The sequence below is a fragment of the Saccopteryx bilineata genome, chromosome 5 (assembly GCF_036850765.1).
Source record: "Saccopteryx bilineata isolate mSacBil1 chromosome 5, mSacBil1_pri_phased_curated, whole genome shotgun sequence".
In the NCBI taxonomy this organism is placed as follows: domain Eukaryota; kingdom Metazoa; phylum Chordata; class Mammalia; order Chiroptera; family Emballonuridae; genus Saccopteryx; species Saccopteryx bilineata.
The window spans coordinates 232,070,772-232,097,558 of record NC_089494.1 but is presented as its reverse complement, the minus strand read 5'-3'; the positions used below and the strand labels follow the sequence as shown (position 1 = coordinate 232,097,558).

The 26,787-nt window shown below is 36.4% G+C and overlaps 1 protein-coding gene across 2 annotated transcripts in view; it reads right to left on the bottom strand.

Annotated features, from left to right (window-relative positions):
• Positions 1 to 19,578, bottom strand: part of GABRA2 (gamma-aminobutyric acid type A receptor subunit alpha2) — a 118,370-nt gene extending 98,792 nt beyond the window's left edge. The window contains exons 1-3 of one of the 2 annotated variants that reach the window (XM_066280638.1): positions 19,347 to 19,578; positions 18,281 to 18,358; positions 15,676 to 15,791 (exon numbers count right to left, since the gene is read on the bottom strand). In XM_066280638.1, the coding sequence (XP_066136735.1) occupies positions 15,676 to 15,791; positions 18,281 to 18,351 (187 nt within the window). In that variant the 5' untranslated portion in view covers positions 18,352 to 18,358; positions 19,347 to 19,578. The remainder of the gene's footprint in view (positions 1 to 15,675; positions 15,792 to 18,280; positions 18,359 to 19,346) is intronic. The other variant, XM_066280639.1, reaches the window with a different exon arrangement.
• Between the last annotated feature and the right edge of the window lie 7,209 nt (positions 19,579 to 26,787).

The window sequence follows — 26,787 nt, the reverse complement described above, 5'->3', positions numbered from 1 at the left end:
AAAAAGGAAAGCCATGGAAGAATGTTGAGCAAAATAATTGCATAATTGACTTTAATTAAAAAATAAAGACCTGGTCACATAAAAAATAAGACAGAGCTAGGTTTATAGACTCAGGTGTGTGTGTGTGTGTGTGTGTGTGTGTGTGTGTGTGTGTTTTAAGGGCATGCTGGTATTACTGTTATTTACTGGCCAGGTAGATAACTTAACACAGTGACATGGATTAAATGATATTTCCGGCAAAAGGTAGAAGATATACCCCCTCTAAGAAGAAAACTATTGCTTAGTTTCAAATTCTGACATCAATTTAATTTCAATTTCTGTTTCTGTCATCTTCCTGGTGTTATCTGATCTGCCATTATTAAAAGACAGAAATCTACATTTTTATTGTAAATATTCTGGTTTCTAAATTTTTTTAAGTTAACTATTTATTTAAAACCAAAATTAAACCTATTAGTCAGATAGGTGGCTGTGTATTAGAGGATAACAACGGAATAAGAGTCAGGAGGTTGGTCAGGAGTAAGGAGAATTTGAAGTTATTCTCAGATAGACGTTTAGCTCTTGCAGCTTGACTAATAGGGACACCATTAACCATGCAAGGAAACCATAGTACAAAAAGTTTTAAATGGCAAAACTGCTAATTTACTTTCTAGAAGTTTGAGAATGTTTATGTATTAAAGAATACCATTTATCATTTGCTTATTCATCTACTCAATAAATATTGATCATTACCTACTTTCTAGAAGCATTACTGGGCTAGAATAACAGACAAGAAGTCATAAATGTCTGCCTTTAGAGAGCTTAGAGTTCAATCAGTGGAACATAGAATTAAAAAAACACTACAATAATGTTATGCCAAATAAAGTAATGAGTGCTTTGTTCAATAGAGATGTTTGTGTGTGTGTGTGTGTGTGTGTGATAGTCATATAAGACTGCTCAAAAGCAGTGACATATAAGCTAGAATCAGAAAACAGAATAATGTACTTCTAATAGAAGTAATAGCCTGCATAAAAGCCCACAGGCTAGAGACAGCCAAATGTATTAAAAAAATAAGAACTAAAACAAGGAAAGTTAATTCAATACCCTTTGTGCAAGATGGTGATATGTAGTGAGAGATGAGGTCAGAAAAGTGAACAGAGGCCACAGTCTGTATACACGACATTAAGTTCTCTGGACCTGATCCTGAGAGCAATGGGTAGTCATATAAGGGAGTTCATCTGGGCAATAAGCAGCAAATCTGTAACAGAAAATAGCATCAGGGCCAGAGATCATACACATATAGGTTAATGTTTGAGGCTATGGAATTGAATGAGATTGTTCCAGGGAAATCCTTAAAGTGAAAAGCAGTATGAGTGAAAAGTAGAGAACCTTAGGGAGCACATATAAGGAGAGAGGAGATAAAGAGGAAGCAAAGAATAAAACAGATGAAGAAGGGTGGAGGGACAAAGAACCAGGAAAGGAGGAGTGAGTTTTCAGAGTAGATAGATGTATGACATCAAACAGACCGAGAAGCCCAAGAGGGTGAGCTCTAAAGAGATGTTTCCATTTACCTCACATATCATATATACAGAGTGTAGAGCAATGTTTATGAATGTAAACATTGATATTGGTAAATAGATTTGGTACATTTATCATTCACTTGTACCAATAACTCTCAAATCAAACCTCACTCAACTTTAAGAGAAGCTCTTAATTGGGATTTTTATGCAATGGAATTACCTAGTTTTGCATAAATTCCTAACTGCTAGAAGTTACAAGGCCAAACACCATTTGTAGTCTTCTCAACCGAACAGACTTTAAAGACTTAGCAGCCTTGTTCTGTTAGCTTGTATTCAGGTCTGTACATCTGCCTCTCAATTTCTCTACAATGAAGAAAAAAATTGGTCTTAGAGTTCTGTTCCAAGAACCATATTTTCAGCTCTATTTGCCTTGAAACAAGCTAGATGGGAGAAAGAAATTGTAAATGAATTGAAAAAAGATGGGAGAAATTGTAGACAGAAGGGACATTTCAGGTCATGGCTACTATCTCCTGATTTTTATGTTTTTGAAACTGAGGCACAGAGATAATAATTGTTTGTCCAAGACCCTGGTACTTTATAAAAGAAAATTTTCCTGTGTATAGTATGTTGATGTTTCTGTACACAGCTTTGCCATTGCTGACTCCTCTTATTGAAGCAAAGTCTGCTTCCCTTCTTAGTGTCTTTAAAATTAAAATACAATCAGTTCTTAAAGAATTTAGGACCTTCTAAGTTTACAATCTGGTGTCTGTAAATCACTCTAATATAAACTCTGTATAATGTCTTTAAAGGAAAATCATCTTTTTGATCTTCTCAAAAAGAATATTTTGAAACAACTTAAATAGAACATAAAATGATTTGAAAAAAAGAGCTCTATTATTTGTTCACCCTCAAGATTACACATGTAATAAAATTTTATCTATCATAATACTATATTTAGAATTCAATTTGTTTTTATAATTAATTATTCATATTTATTTAGTTCATAATCTTCACGTCAGTATTTTTTTCTCACCACTAGTTAACTGGAATATCTTACACATTCTAATGAAGCATAGTTCAAATTACTACCGTGGCATCCTCACAGGTAAATTTAAATTTTTAAAATATCTGTGATACAGTCTTATGTGTCAACTGTAGTAAAATTAAAGTACTGTACATGAATAACTGGATAGAGAAATTGTATTTAACGTTATGCAGTATATCCACATAAATTAACAGCCAATTATAACATTTACTAACAGTTTTGTAAAAGTATAACATAAAGAATACATGTATCTAAGATTATATTCTGAAAAAATAAGGTTTATTACTACCACACCTGAGAAAACAAAATGTGAGTTCCTAATTGTTAAAGAAAACCAACAGTAATTATAGTAGTAAAAATGATAACATTGAGAGAGCACTTACAGGGCCTCCTCTCTTCATTCCAGTCCATTTCATTCTCTGTAATGCACCATGGGCTTGTACAATAGGGTAGCCCTAGCTGAGCACTTCCTGGCTACTCAGAGTGTGGCCCAAGAGCGAGCAGCATCAGCGTCACCTGGGCGGGGCGGGGCTGTTAGATACTCAGACTCAAACTCCAGAGGGGCAAACTGAATCAAAATCTGCATTTTAACAATCACTACCTTGGTAACTCATATTCACGTTTTAAGTACTTTGGATATATCAATTCATCATTGAAACTGCCATTTTTCATTTTACAAAGCAGGAAATGAAGGTACAGAAAGATTAAGCAAACCTTTTATTAGCATTAGCAGATGTGGTAGGTATTGCTTGTAACTAACTGACTAACCATCCCATCTTCCTTGTAAGAAATCTCTAGTTTTATTCAGGGCAGAAATGTTCCCAATCCCAGGTAAGACACTTTTCTCAGCTGCTCTCCTAGCAGGAAATAGCTATAAGATGAAGGTGAAAATCAGCTGCAGTGTTGGGAGGCTTATTTTTCTGATGAAGGGAACTGGTGGAGCTGGCATCTTCATTTCCTTATACTCCAGGTTGATGATAGATATGATAGTTGGAGCTGCAGCAGCCAGAATTGAAAACTAAAGAAAAGAAAGTAGCAAAACTCACAGAGTCTGGGTTCTTGATGCCATCATTTAAGAGCTCAGCCAGTGCTAGGAGCTGAGCTCTAGAATTCTTGTTTGTGAGAAATATTGATTCCCACTGAAGTCACTGTATATACATCTTTTTTCTGCTACTTTCAAACACATCCATAACTGATAAAAGCTACATTGATATTCTTCTATCACCTGTGTTTTATTATTTTATCCTAGCATTAGAGAACAGGGTTTCTTTTCTTGCCAATTGACATTCAATTTGCGAGTAAAAAGCTACTTGGAATTATTATTATATCTTCTTCTAATGTCTTCAGACAGAAGTATGTACAGGGTCACAGCACCCTCTCTGAGTGGTAGGGAAAGTTATAGCAATGACAGGTCATAAAACGCGTCCCTAAAGGGAAAAGATCTAATGCAGAGACCTGTGCTTTCTGCCTGACAAACTTTTATATCCACTCACTTAAACATGCACCTGCCCACTTTGCTTATCTGCTGATAGACTTTGCTCGCCCTCCCAGCTGTTCTGAAGTAGCAACAATGGCTGAAATTGCAGCTGGCCCTGCAGCTGGTGGCAGTCCGATGTCTGAATATGACATGCCTGGATTAGACGATGTCTCCAAAAATAACAGAGTAGGATGGGTGTGGCAGCAGCTAAAGGAGAGCGACAAAGGCAGGCACCATCAGTGCAATAAGCAGAACTGCATCAAAATGTACCTATCTCTATCCTGAGTTAGCAACTGCGTCCCCTGGGCTTTGCCGTCACCCCTGAATTTCACAGAGAATAATGGAAAGCCTGCATGACACTCAGTGCTAAAACTATGAATCATAAGATCAGTTAGATGGCAGCCAAAAACACCTTCGAGAGCCCTTCAGATTCTCTGGGAAGCTTGAAAGAATACAAGTTGAAATGAGCTCTGCTACAGCAACATTCTCACTGCTTCATCTACTAGATGTTATCCTTTAAGGATTCTGACATTGTTATTTGGATTATACGTTATAAGAATAACAAGTCTTGGTTTGATATTTAATCTCTTTTAAATGGTGACAGACTTTAATATAAACATTAATAAATAATAATACGGCTCTATTTACTTTTTCCTGTTATCTTTGATCTTGCAACTCTGATGATTGTTGAGGCAAAAGCTACCGACGATGACAAAAGGATACTCAGTTTTAATTTTTAGTTTTCAAGGGATTTTACTGGAATGTTCTAGTGACAATTTCCTTTAAAATGGCTCTACATTCATCCTATTCCTTGATAACGTTTCACCACCTAAGCACGCCCCATTTATTTTCTTAAGATTCTAAAGCTCCAACTCCTCTAATATCTGATGGACCACTCTTGTGCTATTCTACCAGGTATAATCATCAGCCTCACATGTTTCGCTTTGATGAGTATTCTCTCACATGCCCTAGATAACTAATTAAGTCCACCCTCACATATTACCCTCTATCTGACCCCAACACCAGCCTTGCAATTTCATTTTTATTTTTTATTTTTTAATTAAGACTTCTCTCTTGGTATCCAAATTTTAATCTCCCTTGTAAACCTGCCTGGCATTTTAGTTCATTATTTTCTTTTTTGAGAAATTGAAGAGCTTCTCCTGTAATCATGGCAACAGAAATGAATTTGTCCCATTGACTGCAATTCTCTGACTATGGCTGATCTGTTTAAGTCTATTGTAAGGGCTTTTGAAAAATTCAAATATTTAAAATTTTTGATCTCCCCAATGCAAATATCTGAGTAATAATTCAGCATCATTGTTTTTCAAAATCTAAACCTTCTTGTGAGTAAGTAGTTGTAAACTGGAAACCTTCATCTCTTTCTAAATGTCTCCTATGACACTTGTTCCCTTCTTCCAGGCTACTCCTCCAATACAGGCCTGGAGATCTCTTTTGCCCTAGAAAGCTTTTAGTATACACCATTCTAAAACCACCTCATCATTTTACCTTCTTAATGGTACTCAAATGTTTCCCCAACATGTACTAAAATACTTTCGGTACCAATACAAAGCATTACCTAAGCAATGGGTTTAGGAATGCTATTAGTAGACACTTATAGTTTTTATCTTTTCTTCAGCCTTATCTAATCTTGTGACATAACTCTACTCCTCTACTCATAGAAGAAATCCACTGTACCATGCAGATTGTACCAATTGTACCATTGTACCAATGTCAGATTCCTGAAACATTTCTAAAATCTATTAAGCTTTACTAACAATCTCCACCAAATAGTTAAAAACGGCAGTATCTTAATTTGGACATATATTTTTCTGTAAATCCTGTACAGAAGAAGAAAAGCCTTACTTTTATTTTTACTGTACTTAAAATAAAATTAGAAATACCCTAACTGATCATATTCTCTAAGAATACTGAATTACTTTACTACAAAAAGAATTTCACCACACACAGTGTTGAACAAGCTTTGTGCTATATTTTGCATTCATTCTCCTAATAAGAAACTAACATCCTGAATGTTAATAAACATGTTTATATTTTAAAAATGCTCTTATAATAGAATACTATATTTCTGAATTTCATGTGAAACCACTTTTTTTTGTTTTTAATGTTTTAAATATTGAAAAAAAACAAGAAGAAATGTAAAAAAATAAAAACATCAACTAACATGTCAAATTAAGATAAAAATAGGACCTTTTTTACATGCTAGTTTTCTAAAAAAAATTTTTTAAGTATAAGAAAAAACATACTAATATATAAAAACTACTACCTAATGGAAGTTACCTAAAATTAAAAAATCCAATGGGGAATTCTAAGGAATCAACGACTTATGATAAATTGATTTCTCTAATGTGTTGAGCTTCTATATGAGATCAATTTAGATTTAAACATTTAATGTTATTCTTTTAATCTCTTAATCTTAAATGATAAGATCTATATCTCAAAGGGATAAGAATGTATCCAATTAAAAACAAGTTTTCAGAGTTCTGTTTTGTCAGAAATACTAAAAATTCAAAAACTAATTATATTACACTTCATGTTATTTACTTTTTTATTTCAAAGTACATATATAGTTAGTATTTAACTCATCTGCAGCTCAAAACAAATTTCAAAAAGGCAAAAAATAAGTTTTCCTTAAAAAAAACACTGAAGAGTATTTAGAAGTTTCAACTAAAATGAACACTTACTTTATTACCTCTGGGAATGTCACACAGCATAAACACTCTCAACACTCCGACAGCAGACAGAAGGACATTCTCTGCTGACTATATAATGCTGTAGGTAGCATAACTCTCAGGCTGGCGGTAAATATATCAGATATTTCTCTTCCCTTTCTGAGAAAAGACAGTTCACTGAAATATATATATATATATATATATATATATATATATATATATATATATATATGGTGATTATACAGTACTCTTAATTTAAAAAGAGGAAAAAAAAAGAAATCAATTTCCAAAACACTCAAAAGGCAGAAAGAGCAAAATCTGGTGTGATATAAATTTCTGCAAAGACTGGTTTTGTTCACAGCATTTCCAGCATTTAAAATAGGACTCAGCAAATCCTGGGCCCTTAGTAAGAAACAGTTGAATGAATGAACTATGCTTATAGATATAGAACTATATATGGTATAAGTAAAAGTGATTTCTTCTCTAAATTTCAAAAGGATGTTCTTATAATGGGACAATCTGTTCCTATGTTTCCAATTATATTAAGAGTCTCAGTATAGCCACCTTATCTGTCTTCCAAGGAACTTCATCCCCTGGAGACCAACACAACACATTTACATCTTTATATCCTGTGGAAGGCCTGAAAACGCATGTGTTAGAATAATTTCATTTGACTCTCTCCATTTTAATACATTGAAAAGTAATGAATTGCTGACTGACCAAGCTGTTTACTTGGCCATTGACACTACGAACATAGATTTCTACAATACAATCGAGCTGTAGCAATCAAAAGATCACACTAAAACAAATGGATTGCTCATGCTTATGGTCCAACTTATCCACTGTATGTTTAAAAAGTGGAGAAAAAGAAAAACTTTGATTGCACCTGAGTTAAAATGCTAGAGGGCAAATACTACAGTGGGTGAGGCAGGCTTGTGCTTGAAAAAGCAAATAACAATCCCTCAAGATTGTGACCCAAGGCAGTGCCGTTCTAGCAGCAATGGTTGAGAGAACAAACTGCTGTGAATGGAAAATGTTGTTAAGGGAAAAACAAAACCTTAGTCTTAGGTCATGAAAACATAGGTAGTGTTCTCTGGGTCACACACTTCAATGATGTTGCCTTGAATTTTGCTGGAATATATGTTCCACCATGCAATCTAATGCATACTATCGCTCCTGTGTCCCCAGTCAGCCTTCCCTATGAAATAATTGCAAACTATCTGTCTGGTGAAAAACAACAAACTGAGCAAAAGTTCTGCAAAATTAGCTCACTGTAAACATTTCTGAGGAAGGCTATCTCTCCGTACTGTTCTCTGCCAGCACTAGTGGGGCTGTACGGAAACACCACGATGTTTCCTAGTTTTGCCTTGAAATAGTAGAAAGAACCCAAAAATATGGACAGAACATTACCATGGTTTGTTTGTGTGTTTGTTTGTTTTATCCTAGCACGCATTGTGATGAAGCCCATCTGAGTTTTATGCGAGGGAGAGCAGCAGATCAGGTGACAAAATTGAAAGAACTGACTCTGAAGTTGGGCCCAGAGTTTCCAGCCTCCGTGCAGCATCCCTTTTCCGGCCACCAGTACCATTCTGCTCTCTATGTTTCATGCTTTTAAAAAAAGACTTTTTTTACATGACTAGAAAATGACAAATAACCTGATATTGGTCATTTACACATTTCCTGAAAGCTATTTACACCCTTGTGTGAAATCACCCGAACTCATTTTCATTTTCTCACTCCTGAAATAATCAAGTGCAGTATTCCCCATAATTTTTAAGCAAACTCAAGTGAGTTCTGAATATCTGGTGGTAGAGAGCAATAGAATCTCTGAAGTTTCCCAATGCCAACGCTTATTCTGGAAATTATTGTCCTATGGACACTTTAAAGGATCCCGGGTATCTAAGTGAGAAGGGAGGAGAGACCTGATTCTAGCTGCCTCATGCCTCTTTGAGAGCATCAGACCCATTCATAGCTGACGAATGAGAAAAGAATACCAATCAATCCCTGGAGTTTATGTTCCCTCTAGCTGAGACTAGAACTTTTTTTTTTTTTTTTTTTTGTCGCAGAGTCAGAGAGAGTCAGAGAGAGGGACAGATAGGGACAGACAGACAGGAAGGAAGAGAAATGAGAAGCATCAATTCTTCCTTCTGTTGATCATTGAATAATTTCTCATATGTGCCTTGACCAGGGAGACTGAGTGACCCCGAGCCATTGACCTTGCTCAAACCAGATGAGCCCGTGCTCAAACTGGCGACCTTGGGGTCTCGAACCTGGGTCCTCCATATTCCAGTCTGACACTCTATCCACTGCATCACTGCCTGGTCAGGCTGAGACTAGAACTTCTTGACACTTTAATCACCTCCTTTCTGCTTATCCTAAAATTCACTTTCCCCTTCTCCCTCTTCCTATTTTTTAGAGAGATTTTAGATTATTTGCAATGAGTTGGCCGCCTCCTGATGCCTCCACTACCCCTAACCTCATATGATGCTAAGTATCAGGCATACACTCTACAGTTACAAGACCCAGAGTCTTTGCCATTCAAGTACCTGGCACATCCCAGGTTAGGTTGGTCAATATGCTTCTTTTAGTTTTATGTCTCGAAAATCCTAACTGATGTCACATAATGAGCTTTTTCTTTCTGTAAATATAACTTTGCTCCCACAGGTAAATTCATTATCATGAATAGATGATGCTAAATTGTCATATGTTATAATACTAATTATTAAAAAAGCAATAAATATGTTCTATTTCCTTTGTGATGTTTCATTTTCAGATTCCATACATATTATACAAAGATGTATCTGCATAATGAAACTAATTGTGTCAGATACCAACATTTTCTTTCTATAAATGTGGGTTATATGAGCTACAAATTTATCAATTTTTAGAAGTCAACACTGTTCTAAAATAAGTGAAACATGAGGTGATGCCCTCATAATAAAACAATAGTGTAGGACCAACAATAACAATAATATTAATATGTATGATATTTTAGTCTGAAAATTAGAAACTGTCTGAAGGATTTAAATTAAAACAATTAAATCCCCAGAAAACCAATAACTCACATAATTTCACTTGCATTGTACAACAAAGGAAACATAAACAAAGAGAGGAAGTAACATGCTATAAGTTTTGTTATTAATATATGATGGCAACAGAATTCAAATCAAAAGATGTCGGTAACCAGAGGCATTGATCTTAATTTAACCATTACCTTATAGAGTAATACAATGTTATTTTGAGATCAGACTTCCTTTTCGGTTCTGGGAGATATCATATTTTTTTTAATATTATTTTTCCGCCTGACCAGTCGGTGGCGCAGTGGATAGAGCGTTGGACTGGGATGCAGAGGACCCAGGTTCAAGACCCCGAGGTTGCCAGCTTGAGCACAGGCTCATCTGGTTTGAGCAAAAGCCCACCAGCTTGAACCCAAGGTCACTGGCTCCAGCAAGTGGTTACTCGGTCTGCTGAAGGCCCGCGGTCAAGGCACATATGAGAAAGCAATCAATGAACAACTAAGGTGTTGCAATGCGCAATGAAAAACTAATGATTGATGCTTCTTATCTCTCTCCGTTCTTGTCTGTCTGCCGCTGTCTATCCCTCTCTCTGACTCACTCTCTCTGTAAAAAAGAGAAAAAAAATATTATTTTTCCACTGAATATCCTATATTTTATTTTTATAAATTTCAGAGTAGTAGAAGTTATAGAACAAGTACTAGCACACATCTCCCAACAGCCTGAGGATAAATACCCACGAGTGAAGTTGGAGACTCATCCATGGCCACTAAGTCTGTGATCTTACAACATGTTTTTCCTGGCTTTATGCTGAAAGATTCTTCAGTGTTTCAGAGAATAAAATAAAAAACTGGGGGAAGGAGGAAAGAAATTTATCTAGAAAACCTCCTCAAACAGCTTTTTGAAATGCAATTAAACATGGGACTTAATCTAGATTTTCCAAACTGACTCTATAATTCAAATACCAAGCCTTGTCATTTCTAATAGCTGTCACCATTTAGCATTCTGAATGTTAGATGTCAAAATATATAAAGCCTGTCTACATATTCATTTCTCCAGTGACCCCATGAAATTTGTCCAAAACACAAATGTTGCTCCTTTCATTCAGTTACCTATTGGAAAGCCTCATATGAAATATAAAGATCATGGGCATTACCACGGATTGTTAGCTCTAATGATTAAAACAAAGACAGAAGGAAAAAAACTGATTCAGTTATTAGTTTCATCTAATCTGAATGTGTGGTCTTGGTAGATAAGATATCAAAGCAAATCCATCTCAGGTTTCCAGGCTCACAAGGAAGTAAGCCTAGAAATGCACATGACATACCAAAATTTTCTGGTCAAAATGTTAAAGGACACTACCTCTTAAGATGATGATCTATGTCCTTGAAGAACTCTCCTCTGCTATTTGTAACAATACCAATACTTATCAAATATATGTCACATTATACTTTCTGAAGAATTTTAATTTACTTAATCCTCACAATATCCTTGCAAAATATAAACAAAGTAAGTAGAACTTCACCTTGCATTTCACAGATGAGAAAGTTTAGTCACAGTTGGAATAAATGAATCACACAAAATCACAGTTAATTCATGGCAGAATTATATCTATCATTAAATCAGGGGCTTGAGTAATAGATGCAACCATTGTTCCAATTCACTAAGAACTCAGCCTTAACTATGCTGATGTTAATAGTGAAAGTCTAATGTGGAAATTAATTAATAATTTTTCCATTTCTATTAAGAATAAATTCTATAGTTGATTCTTTTCCTGATAGCATACTAAAATAAAATATAATAAAATTAATAAAATTAATTTTTTCAAATAAATAAAGTTATTTTTTGATTCAAGAAATATATAGTTAATTGAGTGCTTACTGTGCATCAGGCACTATTCTAGATGCAAACAACAAAATGGTCTAAAATCCCTGACCTCAATGATCCTGTATTCTAGCAAAGAGATAAAAGTAAGTAACTGATGTAATATTAATAAAGATATAAATTATCTTGTACTTATTTGGTTGGTCAAGATAGGCCACATGAGAAGTTAAGATCAATGGATATCTAGAAAATGGCTCCAAGGAGTGTCCTGGTGCATTCAAAGAACAGAAAGGAAGCCAGTGTGACTGCAGCAGCATTAGCAAGGAGAGTTGTGTGAGATGAGGTCAGAAGAAGAGCAGAGAGACAGATCATGCAAGACGTTGGAGGCCACCCCAAGAAATCTGGGCTTTATTCTGAATTAAGTGGAAAACATTGCAGGGTTTTGAGCAGTTGAGTGGCATGATCTGACTGAAATTTTAAAGATCTATTATTAATAATTAAATATCCTAAAATTTGATCATTCATTATATTGTATAACCTTTGTTATATATATGAATTCCAACTTACCTCTTCTCTCAAAATAAAATATAATCATTCCCATTCCCTCACAAAAAATCCTAAATTTCGCAATGTCTAAGTTACTTGTCTAGGATAAAATCTATAAAGTAACAGAACCAGGTAAAAAAAAACCCAATTTTTCTAATGCATGGTGCAAAACTGATTGCTTTTTTCTATGTACTCATTTATATTAAAGTCACAAAGGAAAGAAAATAATAATTGAGATTAATTATCCAAATTATTCATCAATAGAGATGTTCAGGTTGATATATTAAAATTGATACAAACTCATTTCTCCCTTATTAATTTCTGAGACATAACAATACAAGTAATTTCCCTGAACTTTCTACTAGAATGACATATGAATATTCAGGCTAAGAACTTTGGATGCAGAAGTAACCATAATAATTAAGTCTACAACAGTACATTTAAAATGTTTTTCAAGTTCTTTTAGTTATTGTTACTGATTAACTCTCTATTACATCCAGTCACTGTACTAATTTTTTTGCAAATATCATTGCATTTCATATTCATTTAAACTCTAAGAATATTACTATATTAATCCCATTTTATACAGAACAAATGCGGACCTAGAGTGCCTAAGTGTTCAAGGGTCATAGGACATTTCAATACCAGAACCAGGATTTTACCTAAATCCCGACAGTCTATTTTTAGGTTCTCTTTACTAAGCAACTCTACAATTCTGCATTATGATGCTCAACACATCAATTGAACACGGTCAGCCAGATATGAGCAGCTCCATTTTACAGATGATTAACTAGTCACTGAAAAGTTAATCAAGCCATCAACATTTATTTTATGGCCATAATATGCAAATCAATATTTACCTCCTGAAATCATACAGGATTTATAATACAATATCTTGCCTCAATGAGCTTGCAATCTTGTTAAAGTAACAAGAGATGCATAAAAAGGTAATAAACAATCCAAGATAGCATATAAGTACCAAATGAGCTATAGAGCCAACCACCACTAAAGAAATTCAATAGAGGAAAAATTGATCAGGATGCTTCAATTCAGTTTATTTTATTTTATTTTATTTTTACTAAAGAGGACCACTGTTGAGGTGCTCTTTATAGGCAAAGTAAGGTTTAGATCATCAGAAAAAATGAGAAAGAATAATCCCAACAACTCCAGTGAGAAGCAATTATGACCAAAGACCAATACTACAATATCAGAAAATAATAATAATAATAGTAGTTAATAATAACACCCATAAATATAAGGAGACCTTAATAGGGCTTAGTCCAGAGCTTTCCCTATGAACGGATTATCAGAGGAAAATAAATATATGCATTTGAAGTGCAGAACAGATGAGAAGGCTATAAAAAATGAAGTCAGAGGAGATTGCAGAAAACTATAACTGGTAACTCAGATATCTAAAGGAGGAGAGACAGAATAGATCTTTCTTGAGAAAGATTATGTGGCACCAGCTTTGTGTACACTTTTTGTTTATATAATCTTCTCATCAACCCTATGAGGTACAAAGGGAAGTATATCATGACTATTTTTAATCAAAGAAAACAAAAATGATCTGGCTAAGGCACAGCTTTGAGTGTGAGTGGAGCAGAAACTCCAGTGTAGATCCATCTACCTCTAAGGCTCATACTCTTTCTACTATTCCTCACCACTATTTACTGAAGGCAATGGGGAGCCAAGAAAGTTCTGATCTAGAGAAGAGAGTGACATATGAAAGCACTGTAGGACTATAAGAAGGCTAATAATATTAGCATATGTATAATATTAGATAAAGTTTGGGAAATAGAGACACTAAGCGAGAAGATTCACTTAATCTGTTGCATTAACCCAAATAATATGGTGACAAGGACTTATATCTGACTCCTAACAATGGAAGTAAAAATAAATGTAAAATACATTACATAACAAATATAAAGAGATAAGTGACAAAACCCATATCCTGCAGGTAGTGTCTACTACTCACCATGTAGCCACAGTGTAATTATTTCTTCCAAAGTCTCAGAGACAAAAATCTGAGGTCTACCTCAAATATTCTTCATTTTTTATAGCACATAATTTATTGTAAAAGTAATAAAATCTAAGGCTTAGGAAAAATATCCATCTTAGTGCAATCTACCTCTCAAACCCCCATCATGAATTGTGAAAGCCTTATGCTAGGCGTATGTCTAAATTAAGTTTGGCGACAGCTCATTGTCCTATATGCTAACATGGATAGTAATATCTTATATTCATGACATTAGACATAATGATTACTAAGAAAATATTCTAGTCCTCTCAGGTTTTTCTTTTAGAAAACTAATTGTAGCTTAATCAATTGAATTCTTTTTAGAGATACAATGGGTCTCTGAACCCTATTTCTGAACACTATTCCTTCCCAGAACTTCTCTCTTAAAATGCAAGGTACTACTCAGGATTCAAGTAAAATAGCTAATAGCAATTAAATGGCATATTATTTAAAAACAAGTTGTGTTTTTTTCTGACTTTTTCTGAATCCTAAACAGAGAAAACCATAAAATTGTTAAATATATATATAAAATTAACCACCTGCATTTTTCAAAATATATACATACACATCTAAACACTTAGTCTACTGTTTTTCAAGCAATTTAAGATTGTTAAATTATCAACCTAGTCATAACCAGACTAACTATATAAATCTTTTATTAATATCATGTTCAACTAATTTGTCTTAATTTTGATTTAATTGTTAAACTGAACATGCCAATAAGCACAACGCACTTGATAATATGTGCATGCAAATACATATCTCATGTTAGAAAGGATGAGTAACCATATTTTGACTCAGAATCCTTTTAAGAATTATACCTTTACCCTACTTTCACCCAATCTCCACGTCACCCAGCTATGCCGAAGGATAATTCAAATTTAACATGTTAACCCAGCTGAATTTTCTTTACCTTTAAGAATAAAAATAGACTGCTTTTCTGAGTTGAAAAATGAATGTTTAAATTTGAAGTCAACCTGGGCCACAGCCCAGTAAATTTAGGCCTACAGCTAACATATATCTGAAACGTCTTTGAAAGTTTCAAGAATGCCGAACCTGTGCTACATTTTAGAGATGTCACATTCTTTGTAAAAAAAAAATATATATCATCACAGAATCCTAAAAAGAGTATGTGTTGAAATACAACCCAGATACTCTTTTATTTATGTAACTCATTCTTGCTGTACTGGTGTTGAGACAGCCTTCTGTAAAATGTGATGAAGGAAACCAAAGATTGCACAAGCATTTCTGCCCAATAATGCTACCATTTAACATACTCAAACACAGTCATTGTAAATGAACTAATTTAAAAGCTATTCATGCAGAAGGTCTGGGCTTTTATATAACTTCAGACATCCTATAAAAATATGATAAATACATTATATGTGTATAAAAAGAATTGCATAAAATGCTTATTTCATACACCTTACTTTCCATTACCTTTGGGTTTTTAAAACATGGTAATATATTTATGCATAAGATATATTAAAATATAAATAGTAACCTTAACTTCTGAAGGCATTATTATGTGAATTAAAAAAAATAAAAAAGTAAAACTATTTTTACCTCCCAGTCCTGGTCTAAGCCGATTATCGTAACCATCCAGAAGTCTGTCTAGAATTCTTGTAAAGATGGTAATGTTATTTTTAGCCTCATCTTCTTGGATGTTAGCCAGCACCAACCTAAACAGATAATTTTACAAACTGATATATATACATATGTGTGTTTTGAAAGTGCCAACATGCTCTTCTTTCTTGATTTGAATAATTTAAGGTTCCCTAAAATATTAGTGCAACCCATTTTTCTCCCTCTTTTCACTTCTATAAATACCAATATGTTTATAGGAAAGGCAAACATGCTGTGGAAATGGATACTGAGTACCAGATTATTAGAAAGTTTGATGTCAACATTATTTCAGATATCTACCACTTAGCATTGTGTGTGGACTATCTTTTTTCCCCCTCTAAAATCCATTCCCTATGTTATGATTGTAGATTATCACATGCAGACACTATTAGCAATGTTATTCTGTACTTAGAAACCGACAATAATCAAAGGGTTTCCTGAAATAATTCTTCAATGATGCAAATATTAATTGGGGAAAATATGCCTCCTTGGAAGCACTAAAATTTCTCTACTTTCCTCATAAATGTCTTCCTTATTCTCTTTATGTCTTTTTTCTCTTTTAAGTCAAGATGATTTCCTCACTTTGGGTATACCTCCACCCAACGGCCAAGTGCAATATAGACATCAGGGGAACTCCATTGGCTGTGTTCCAGGCTTCAGTGCAGCCAGGAAGTGGGGGTGGGCTCTGAAAGGATCAGCAGCCCCTACAGAGCTCCGGAGGGCCTTGGAGGAGACCCTTCCTGCCTGGCTTCTGAGGAAGCGGTAGGGATCACCTAAAGATTCAAATGCCCTGTTACTTCTGTAAGCGTGTATGTGATAAATTTGTGGAAAGAACAAATGGTCTTAAAATATCACCAGAAAGAGGGTTAGAAACAGTGATTTTCTCCATTATTTCTCCATCAGAAAGCTAGAGACCTGATTTTGTAACATCCAGCAAATTGGTGCAGAAGCAACTGGATGTATAAAACAGAATGTCCCTTTTCACTGCCATTTATTCCCCCAGAGTGATTCAGAGATTTAAATTACTGGCCAAAAAAAAAAAAGAGAGAGAGAATCATTTATATAATAGAATAAAATACTGGCATGAGCATTACTAGTCAAATATAGAACAGAAAACTAATAGAGTGAATATGGTTAAGTACTGAGCATTTTTAATGATTATTAATTGACCATTGTTTGTTAACTCTTTTAAAATAAAAGATTCTTTGTAATCTTTATTCTGATCAAGGTATATTGTGTACAACACCACTGACAGTCACTTGCATTCAAATGATTACACAGCTAGTAGCTAAAAATTGTCACCATATATCAAAATTAGGTAACTGATTTAAACTATTTTCTGAAAAGCATAGAAAGTATTAAAACACCAATATGATGATAAGCATTTAAAAATTACGTAAACAAATTACTTCATACCTTCCAGTCTCAAGTTTTTATATTGCCTTAAGCTAATTTTAAAACCAATCACTAAGATAGTCATAAAGTTCTACATAGAGGTTTTCAGTCAAAAATGTTTGTTAATCATATGTCAGTTTCTTTTTAAAGTCAGTATTGAATGTTAAATGAGATTTTCTTCAACTAATGTGTTTTATAAAGAGATTTCTTCTCAGTTCTAGAAAATATTGTCATACTTTGACAAATGTTTGGAGGGGAAAATGAAAAATTAAAAGAAAAAGATATAATAAAGACTTATTTTTCTTATAAAAAAAGGAATGGTTACATGAACATTCTTATGAATCTTGTATTTTAAGTCCTTTGGTATTTTGAAAATATATTTTAAAGACAATAAATAAAAGACACCCACTGCTGATAAAAATCAGAAAATACTACAACTATGATAAAGTTATTAAAAGCAGTAAAAATTATTTCATGTTTGTAGGACAAAGGCAAAAAAAATAGTTGTGTGTTTAAAATCAGTGCTCCTTATGATGGTAACCATTCTAAAAACAAAAATCTCTAAACTAATAATATAAAAACTTGATTAATAAATCAAGCTTTTATTTTATTGTTTGTGATTGTGAAGTTGTGTACTACCTCCACCTAGAGGTTTAAGGCTCACATATCCTTTAGGTTTTCATGTTGACTAAAAGAGCCGAGACCGTTTTTTTTGGTTTTGTTTTGCTTTTTTTAAAGAAAGAAAGATAAAGAAAAAAAAATAAAGTTAACACAAATCATTTTAGCTTGTGCTTTTTTGTTTGGTATAAAGGAAAAGTGAAGGCATCTGTACTAAATGTTAGTGTTATAAGTGCATAACTTAATCACTTCAATTCTTTGCAAGAATATGCCACTCAAAGGATATTGTCTTCTTCAGTGATTTTTAAAGAAAACGTTTCTGGTTACTTTTGTATTTATAGCTAAAAGCAAGAACCAGTGAACTTTATACATCATCTCTGTGCTTCATAGTGTGATTTCTCAGTACAATCTTTTTTTTTATTAGAATAATTCTTTAATATACTCTAGCTTCTCAAAAGCCACCCCCGCCCTAATGTCATTCAGGAAACACACCTTACCCTGAATTAAGAGTCAAATACAATAAATGCCTCACCTGGCTGGGTCCCACATCAAGAAAACAAGAAGCAGTAGCTGCATGTTGTAGATGTTCAATATCGTCTTCATCGCCACTCTTTGTAAAGCCATGGAAGAAAACCAAAATAACACCAAAAATTAAATTCAGTCCCATCATCCAAATAGCCCCCCCAAAACTGTCATTTCAGTGGGGAATTGTAGTTAAAGCTATGGAGGCTATTCCAGCGGAGTGAGTGTAAGCTATGATGATTGAATGAGGGTTGTTTTCCTTCCCCCTTCTTCTCTCTCTCTCTCTCTCTCTCTCTCTCTCTCTCGACAGCCAGATAATCAAGTAAGCACACTTTGCTTTGCCAGTAACTTCCCCCAGCCCTATCTTCAGCATATACTGTTTTGAGCTCACACACATACACGATATAATAACACACGGGACCCCGAACTGACATGTGAGCTAGAGAAGAGAATAGGTTGGAGGGGAGAGTGAGAAGGGGAGGAGAGATGGGCACTTGGTGCCACCATCCCCTCAACCAAGACCACCCCCGCGACTCAAGCGAGAAAGGGACGGAGGGCAGCCAGTCCACTTTTTTGATGATTTTTTTTTTTCATCACAGTGAGCTGTAGTCCTTACGTCTTCGCTCCTTCACTCCCTCTAAAATAAAATATAATAATCCGTCTCCCTGCCCATCCACAGTTGCCTAGGACCAGGTCTTGGAGGCAGCCTGAATCCGCTCCACTGCGAATCGCCGCGTGTGACAGCTGTGCCCGGAGCCGAAGACCACAGCCCGGGCTGGCGCGCCAGGCTCTGGCTCCAGCCCCGCCGGGCAGGCTCGTCCAGCGCGGCGTGCAAAGTTGGAGACTGCAACAGAGCCAAGCCAACGTGCTGCCGGGCGGACGTCTCGGAGCTCATGGTACTTGTACATATGTTCCTGGTGGTGGGCACCGAGATTCTATTTTAGACGGGCGGGGGAGCAGGGGGCCACCTGAACCTCCCCGGTCTCCGGGGAGCAGGGGGCAGTGGGGGAGATGAAACAGGGGAGGCAGAGGCAAATAGCAAGGGTCCCTGTTGGGACCAACGTGTGGTACCTTACCTGAAACAACAAGCGGACCTGGGTGTTTTCCTCCTTTTGACCTGATCTTGAGCAGATAGGAAACTTGGGAGAGAAGAGAGCGCGAGAGAGTGACTGCTGCAGCCGAGCGAGCGGGGAGCGGAGGGCCGGTGGGAGCCGGAGAGGAGCGCGAGGAGCGGCGGCGGCGGCGCCGGGAGTAGAAGGAGGCGAAGGCGTCCGTAGTGGCGGTGCTGGGCGGAGGAGGAGGCGGAGGGGGAGGGAGGGGAGCGCCGGCAGGAGCCCGCGGGCGGGGGCACGCGAGCCGAGGCGCGCTGCGCGCAGGCAGCGGCGGGCACGAGCCCCGCGCCTGGAGGAGGAGGAGCCAGGCCCGGGAGGAGAGCTAAAGAGACTCCAGGGCCCGCCAGGACCCCCGCCCCCGCCCCGGTCCCGGGGAGGTGCCTGCGGGGCACCTGCAGAGGCGCAGCTCCGGGCGGCAGCGGGAGCCCCGGGGCGCCCGGAGCGCTGCTCGCCACGTCTACGCCGCCCGGGAGGAGCGGAGCCCACGCGCCGCCCGGGACTGATGCCCGCGGCGGCCCGCCGGAGCTCCCCGTTGGTGCCGAGGTTCCGAGGGGGTTGCCGGAAGGTGTGGGTGCGGAGTCACTAATGCGGTGTGTTTCTGTGTCCCTAGGTCCCCAGGGCCGCGCCCTACCGCCCGCCCACCAGCACCCTCTGGCTCTGGAGCGACAGAGCTACTGAGAAGAGGTAAAGAGTGACTGCTCCCGCTGGAGGGCGAGGGGACTGATCACGCCTTTACTTAGTCATCAGCGCATCCACGCAGGATCAAGTTCAACGCCTGTTCGTGGAAGCAAACAGCAGGAAGTTTCTTTGATTCCCCGGGCTCTCTAGATATTATCACTCATTCTTTCACACTCTTGCCATCAGATCTGATTTCTCCTCAAAGCTCTGAGGGTTGGACACTTGCCTTGAGTCGGTCAGTCAAGTCCATTTGCAGATTACACAATTTGGGGAACCTCCCGCTTACTCTCCGCAATTCCTTTCCCCAATCTCTCTTCATGGGCATCCTCCTTAGCTGGTGATCAAACTCAATCAGCAGCTCTAAAAAGTTTACATTTCCCCCCGACGAAAATTGGACCTGCTGTTGTTGTTTCTACAACCTGTGCTATTCTCTCCCCCGGGAGGGCGGGGGAACTGAGTAGAGTGTGATATTTTCCCCTTTAGGGCTTTTCTTTTTCTTTCTGGAAGAGGGGAACCTGTTGTAATTCCAGCCCCCATCGTACAGGTTCAACATTGTGTATTTGATCTGTCTTCTTTCCTCTTCTCTTTTATCTGAGACGATAAAATCCAAACGTGCAACTTAAACACACACACACACACACACATTTTCCTTTTCGTTTGGCACATAAGACAATGTTATGCACATCGTACTAGGGCAAAGCGGAGCGGAGGTTTATCTCTTCGAGAAGTCGTTGTGAACGTTAGACACTTACAAAGGAAAAAGGAAAAGATAAATATGCTGGTATGTTTCTGTCATTACATTCAGAGCCACGATGTGCCGAACAGTTCAATTTCTTTAGTTATGAACCAAAAATTCAGATGTTTTCCTAGATGGTGCAGTTTACATAACAACAGACACTGCCAATCTACATAAATTTTAGCTTTGCTTTGAAGATTCTATGAGGAAAGTAAAACCTTTACATTTTAAGTATTTCAAGCTGTTCTTTTTAACCTATTAATTACCACTTTCTAAATGAGCTTTTAATATGCTACAACCTAAACAAACATTCGCATTCCTATACGTCTGGCTCTGTGAAGAATGGAACACCACCCAGCTTTCTCCTCCATCATTAATATTCCCTTCCTGACTTGCCCATTGCAGAGTCTAATTGAAATTCACAAAGATAAAAAGCATGCCATTTAAAACCTTACAACCAGGGGATCTAAACCTCTTCTACTTGGTGTGAACCCTCCACCTGATACTGTATTTTCCTGGTTTCCATTTCTATGAGTCAATTTTCATTAAGGTCTTTATTACTTCACCATTTACATTACTGCTAAGTTTTTTTTATATATTGATAAGAGAAGTTAAACAGCATATGGTTTCTTACCAACTTTAATTGCTATGCTCCAACAAAATTTCTCTTTCATGAATGTCACAATTTTTGTAAATATCTTTATCCATTAGTACTTACCATTATAGTTTTCCCCTGGATTCTAACGCCAATTTATGGATTTTAGTTTAATTGCGTTATCTCAGAATTCGTATCTATTGGAATAATTTGTTCTAAAAGAATTAGCCTTATTCAGTTGGCATCCTTATTCTATTTGTAATCTCAATGCCATATGACCCATTTATTTTAACTTCACAAAGTTCAAACTGTTTTGAATGATTTTCACCATCTGCTTTTCTTTAACCTGCATGCCAAAACAGACTATAGATTTGGATTTGCACTTATTCGAGAGAGACTCAGAAAACAATTCAGTACACCATCATGATTCTTAGTTTTTTTCCCACAAATTACTTTGCAATTTTATTGATGTTGGATAGCTATGATTTAAAGGAAATGGAAGTCAGGAAAGCTGATTGCAGGCAGTGGACCTCAACTTATTGTTGTATCTATGTTGATATCTTGCTGTGTCACTAGTCCAGACAAATTTCTTCTAGTAGTGTCCAGCTTCCGCAGACATCTGACAAATCCGGCCTTATTTTGTTTTTCCTTCTGTGATGGAGTGCAGTGACCTGCCTGTGATTTGAAAGCTAGACTGTATTGGTCATGACTAAGCTTTTTCTACCCACTTTTTTCAGAGCATGTCTTATGGCAACCAATCCTGTAGAAGCATAGACAATTAACTGGTTGCAGGTAAGTAAATTCATTCCTACCCAGCATAAGGCAGTGCAAAACCTTCTGTTTTAACTTGTTTGAATGATTCTCCCACAAATTACATTGGAGTCAGGGTTACACATATATTTCCCATCCCCAACACCTAAGCCTCTAAGGAGATTTCTGAATGAGGATCAAAAATAAAAAGAAAGATGAAGAATTGGGGGATATTGGTTTTGTCTGATTTTTTTCCCCTGACATCTCATTGTATACTTTTAAAATTGTTTGCAAAACTATTCATGTTTTTGGACAGGTGTTTTTAGAGAGCTTCCTTTTGAGGGCCCAACTATATAGGGACTTGGCTCTACTGCTCCAACGAACTACTATTCAATGTGACGTGGGAGACTTCATGAATCTTTAAGTTCTATAAGACAATATATAAGTATAACCATATATAATGTATATATGTATATATGATATGTATATTATATACATACATACAAACAGATATATTTGTTTGTATATTATATACATACATACAAACAGATATTTGTAGAAGAATAGAAATCTGAACAAGTAAAATTAGGCATGAGGATTTAAATAAGAATAGAATTATATAACACATTTTTACAAAATGCATTTAGTCTCACTACCACAAAATTTGATTGTAGTGATTTTTACATACTTTGAATATGAGAACTACTTTAACAAGGATGGTATCTCGCTGTATTTACAAATTTTGAAATATCAACATGTATTTTATATAATAAACCTATGTACAGTTTAACTACATACTTTCCTATATGCGTCATTCATCAAATGAGAATATAAACTGATGAAAAATTAAGAACTGAAGCATAGTTTACCCTCTTTTCATAGAATTAAATACTATTCTGTACTTTTACCCAGAATGCCTTCCTCATTTCAAAATATGCATGGACTGCATATCTGTTCTTACATTTTCACAATTATCATTCAAAAATAAAGAAAAGAACTGGTGCAAATGTCCATTTGATAATTCTGAAGTCTAAAGCATGGCTTAGTCAACTTTATTTTTCCTTGTAAGTTTAATTTAGATGGATGGTTCTAACATATCTACTAGTCTCTAAGATTCTGAAGGAAGAAACGGCTGGAAAATGGGAATAATTAGCCTTATAAACAAATAATTCCAAAACTACTCTGTTACATTAATGTATCTAGGTCACATTTCATTAGAGCTAAATATATCAAGTAAACCAGCTCAGATAAACTATTTTCTTTCAAATGAAGTAACTCTCTGTTTATAAAGTAATTTTACTTTCTTCAAACGAAGTAACTCTGTTTATAAGGTAATTTTACAAATCCTTATCCAACTTGCAAATCAAACATAAAATGTATTCAGGATATCATGGTGATTTCTAAGATCTTAAAATCTAACTACCTACCTAAAACACATACAAAATTGTTTGCAAGGAAATCCTTTTCCTTCCTTTTGTGAAATTATAGCTAGAATTTATTTTGAGGTTATTTGATTGCTTCCTAAAACAATAACAATTTCAATATCATTAGCTACAAGATCTCTCATTGGAAAATATTCTATGAATTTCATCAAAGGACAAACTTCTAAATGATTGGCAGCTCTTTTGCCTGGGAAGCAAGTATCTTAAATAATAATCATAGTAATGAAAACAATAAAAGTAAACCTGTAATGTCTTCTCTTTTTTTGTATAACAGCATAGATCCCATTCTAAATACCCATATTATATTAATTTATTTGTTTCACAAGTAAGAGATTATTATTCCCATTTCACTGACATGAACCTTGAGGTAGAGAAAGCTTAATCGGGCTCTACCAATAGGGGAGCCAAGAGTAGAGCCCAAGCAGTATGGCTCCAGAGTCTCCATGTTCAACCATTGTACTATATCATGATAGGCGAAATTATAGATACCTATTGCAGTCTCACCACTGAAATTTTGGACAAAATATTTAACTGTTGATGTGCTGGTGTTTTCAAGATAGCATAACTCTTAATAACAGCAGTGAATTCATTCAAAAAGACTATTGACTGCTTTTTACAAGATACTCTGTTAGGTGCTATTCTGAATATAATGATGATTAAGGCTTGTTTCTTACTCTCAAAGAGCTTACAGAAATTTGGGAAACCATAAAAAAATGTATGTTGTTAATTACAACAAATTAAGACCAAAACCTAGAGTGTGCTCAGAAAACTTGTTTCCAGAGCAATACGACTTTTACTAAGTAGTAGCATGCAGTTTAAGAAAAAACAATGCAATATAGGGAGCTTTTACTTTAATTAATAATTTACAAATCTAGTTATTACCATATAAAAATAAGTGTATTATTTTTATTAAGAACAAGATAAGTACTTTTTATGACACAAAACACCACTTAAACCCCTAGGACCAGGAAAAGATGTTCAGAATGAAAAAAAAAAATCTTATATGGATATTTTCTAAATAATACCACTTTATTATACAAAATTATGCAGAAGAATCCAATAACAATAACAACAAAAATCAGAAGATAAAGGAAATCCAGCATTTAATTTGGGCCTTGTTAATGTACTTCTCAGGTGGGATAAGATTTGTTCCCAACTGAAGGATTATTTCAAGAATGTTATTTTTAGTATCAAAACTCTTCTATCTTGAGTGAAAGAGAGGGTATATGTATTTAGTGAAAATAAATGAGAAATATGACCAGGCTATAAGTATTTCATGGTCTGTTAGAGAGACATGAAAGAGAAACAGAAACCAGTTATTTCTAAGAAAAGTGAATAATGCCATGGCAAAATAATTAGGTATCAATATCAAATGATTTTAAATAATAATATGTAGATCATTTCTCCTTACTAGAGATCTCTTAGTGTTTTGCTTATAATTTCACAATGAATGCAATTTTTTTTCCTAGAGTTGAGCAATTTGGAATACAAATTGGGAGTCTTGGTACTGGAGTCAAAAATGCCATGACCTTGGGCAGTCTCAGCAATAATATATTTGCAACTCTCAAATCTCTGTCTCTACCAGCTCACTGTACATTGCCAGTAGGCATCTTCTTTCCTCCAAAGGCACCTCCTCTGTTGTTCTCTTCTTACCACTATCTTCCACCAAAATCCTGAAACTGGGAGTGTTTTTAATTATTTTTTTCTGAACACCCTGCCCGCCTACACACACACATACTCACACGCATTTGCTGTTGCTGAAAAAATACCTCCTCCCTGTCCATTATCTGAACCACTCTACCCATTACCAGTTCCATAGCCTTAACTCGGTCTTCACTTTAACTGCTGCATACAGTAGCCTACTAATTAGTTTCTCTGACTCCAATCTCAGCTTTCTCCAGTTTCTTTTCTGTGGGACCAACAAAAAGAGTGTTTCAAGACCAACTTGATAGCGTCACTGGATAATTTAAAACCCTTTCTGGATAAAAGTATAAAGTCTAAACTCTTGTATGTCATCATCTCTGACCCTTGTTTATACCTCCAGTCTCAACCCTGCTTTTGTCATGCCCACGCTGTCATGGATGCACATCTATAATCAGCATTTGTTTCTCAGCATCATCATGTCCTTTCTGCTCTCCGCAATGGAAATGTTTACATTTCTCCCAAATGCTAATGCTTTCATGCCTATGCTTTTGGTTCTCATTGCCCCCTTCAACTAGAACATCACTCCATGCTGTCTACCTAAATATTTCAAGCCTTAGCCCTGTAAACTATTTCTTAACCTTTCAGAAAAAAAAAATTCATCCATATTTTCCTCTGTACTCTTGCTGAACTTAGCACAGGCACTTAACACAAAACCTAGAATATGCGGTGGAACTTATTAACTTTTCTATCTCACTCTATTAGTCTGCTTGCTCTTTAAAGGCAATGAGCCTCATCTTAATTATCTTTTTTATCCAAGTGCCCAGCACAGAATCAGACATATATAATCTTTCAGAAAACTATTGAGGAATAAATGACAAGAAGAATGAATCAATGTATGAATGAACCACCTAATAAATAAGTGAGAGATAATGTGAGCATCTGTACCTTCATATGTGTATATTTTCTTCTCAGAAAATGAGATACAGGCCCTGGCCAGTTGGCTCAACGGTAGAGCGTCGGCCTGGCGTGTGGGGGACCCGGGTTCGATTCCCGGCCAGGGCACATGGGAGAAGCGCCCATTTGCTTCTCCACCCCCCTCCCTCCTTCCTCTCTGTCTCTCTCTTCCCCTCCCACAGCAGAGGCTCCATTGGAGCAAGGATGGCCCAGGCGCTGGGATGGCTCCTTGGCTTCTGCCCCAGGAGCTAGAGTGGCTCTGGTCGCGGCAGAGCGACACCCCGGAGGGGCAGAGCATCCCTCCCTGGGGGGCAGAGCATCGCCCCTGGTGGGCGTGCCGGGTGGATCCCGGTGGGGCGCATGCGGGAGTCTGTCGGACTGTCTCTCCCCGTTTCCAGCTTCAGAAAAATACAAAAAAAAATGAGATACAACTGAGAGTAGTGGTTAAACACTGATTCTAATGCTAACTACTCAGGTTCAAATCCTGGTTCTACTTACTTGCTATGCAACCTTTGATAAATTCCTTAGTCTTACTATGCCTTTGTTTTCTTACTATAGAATGATGGATTGTAGAATGTACCTTGTGTGGTTTGTAAATACTTAATG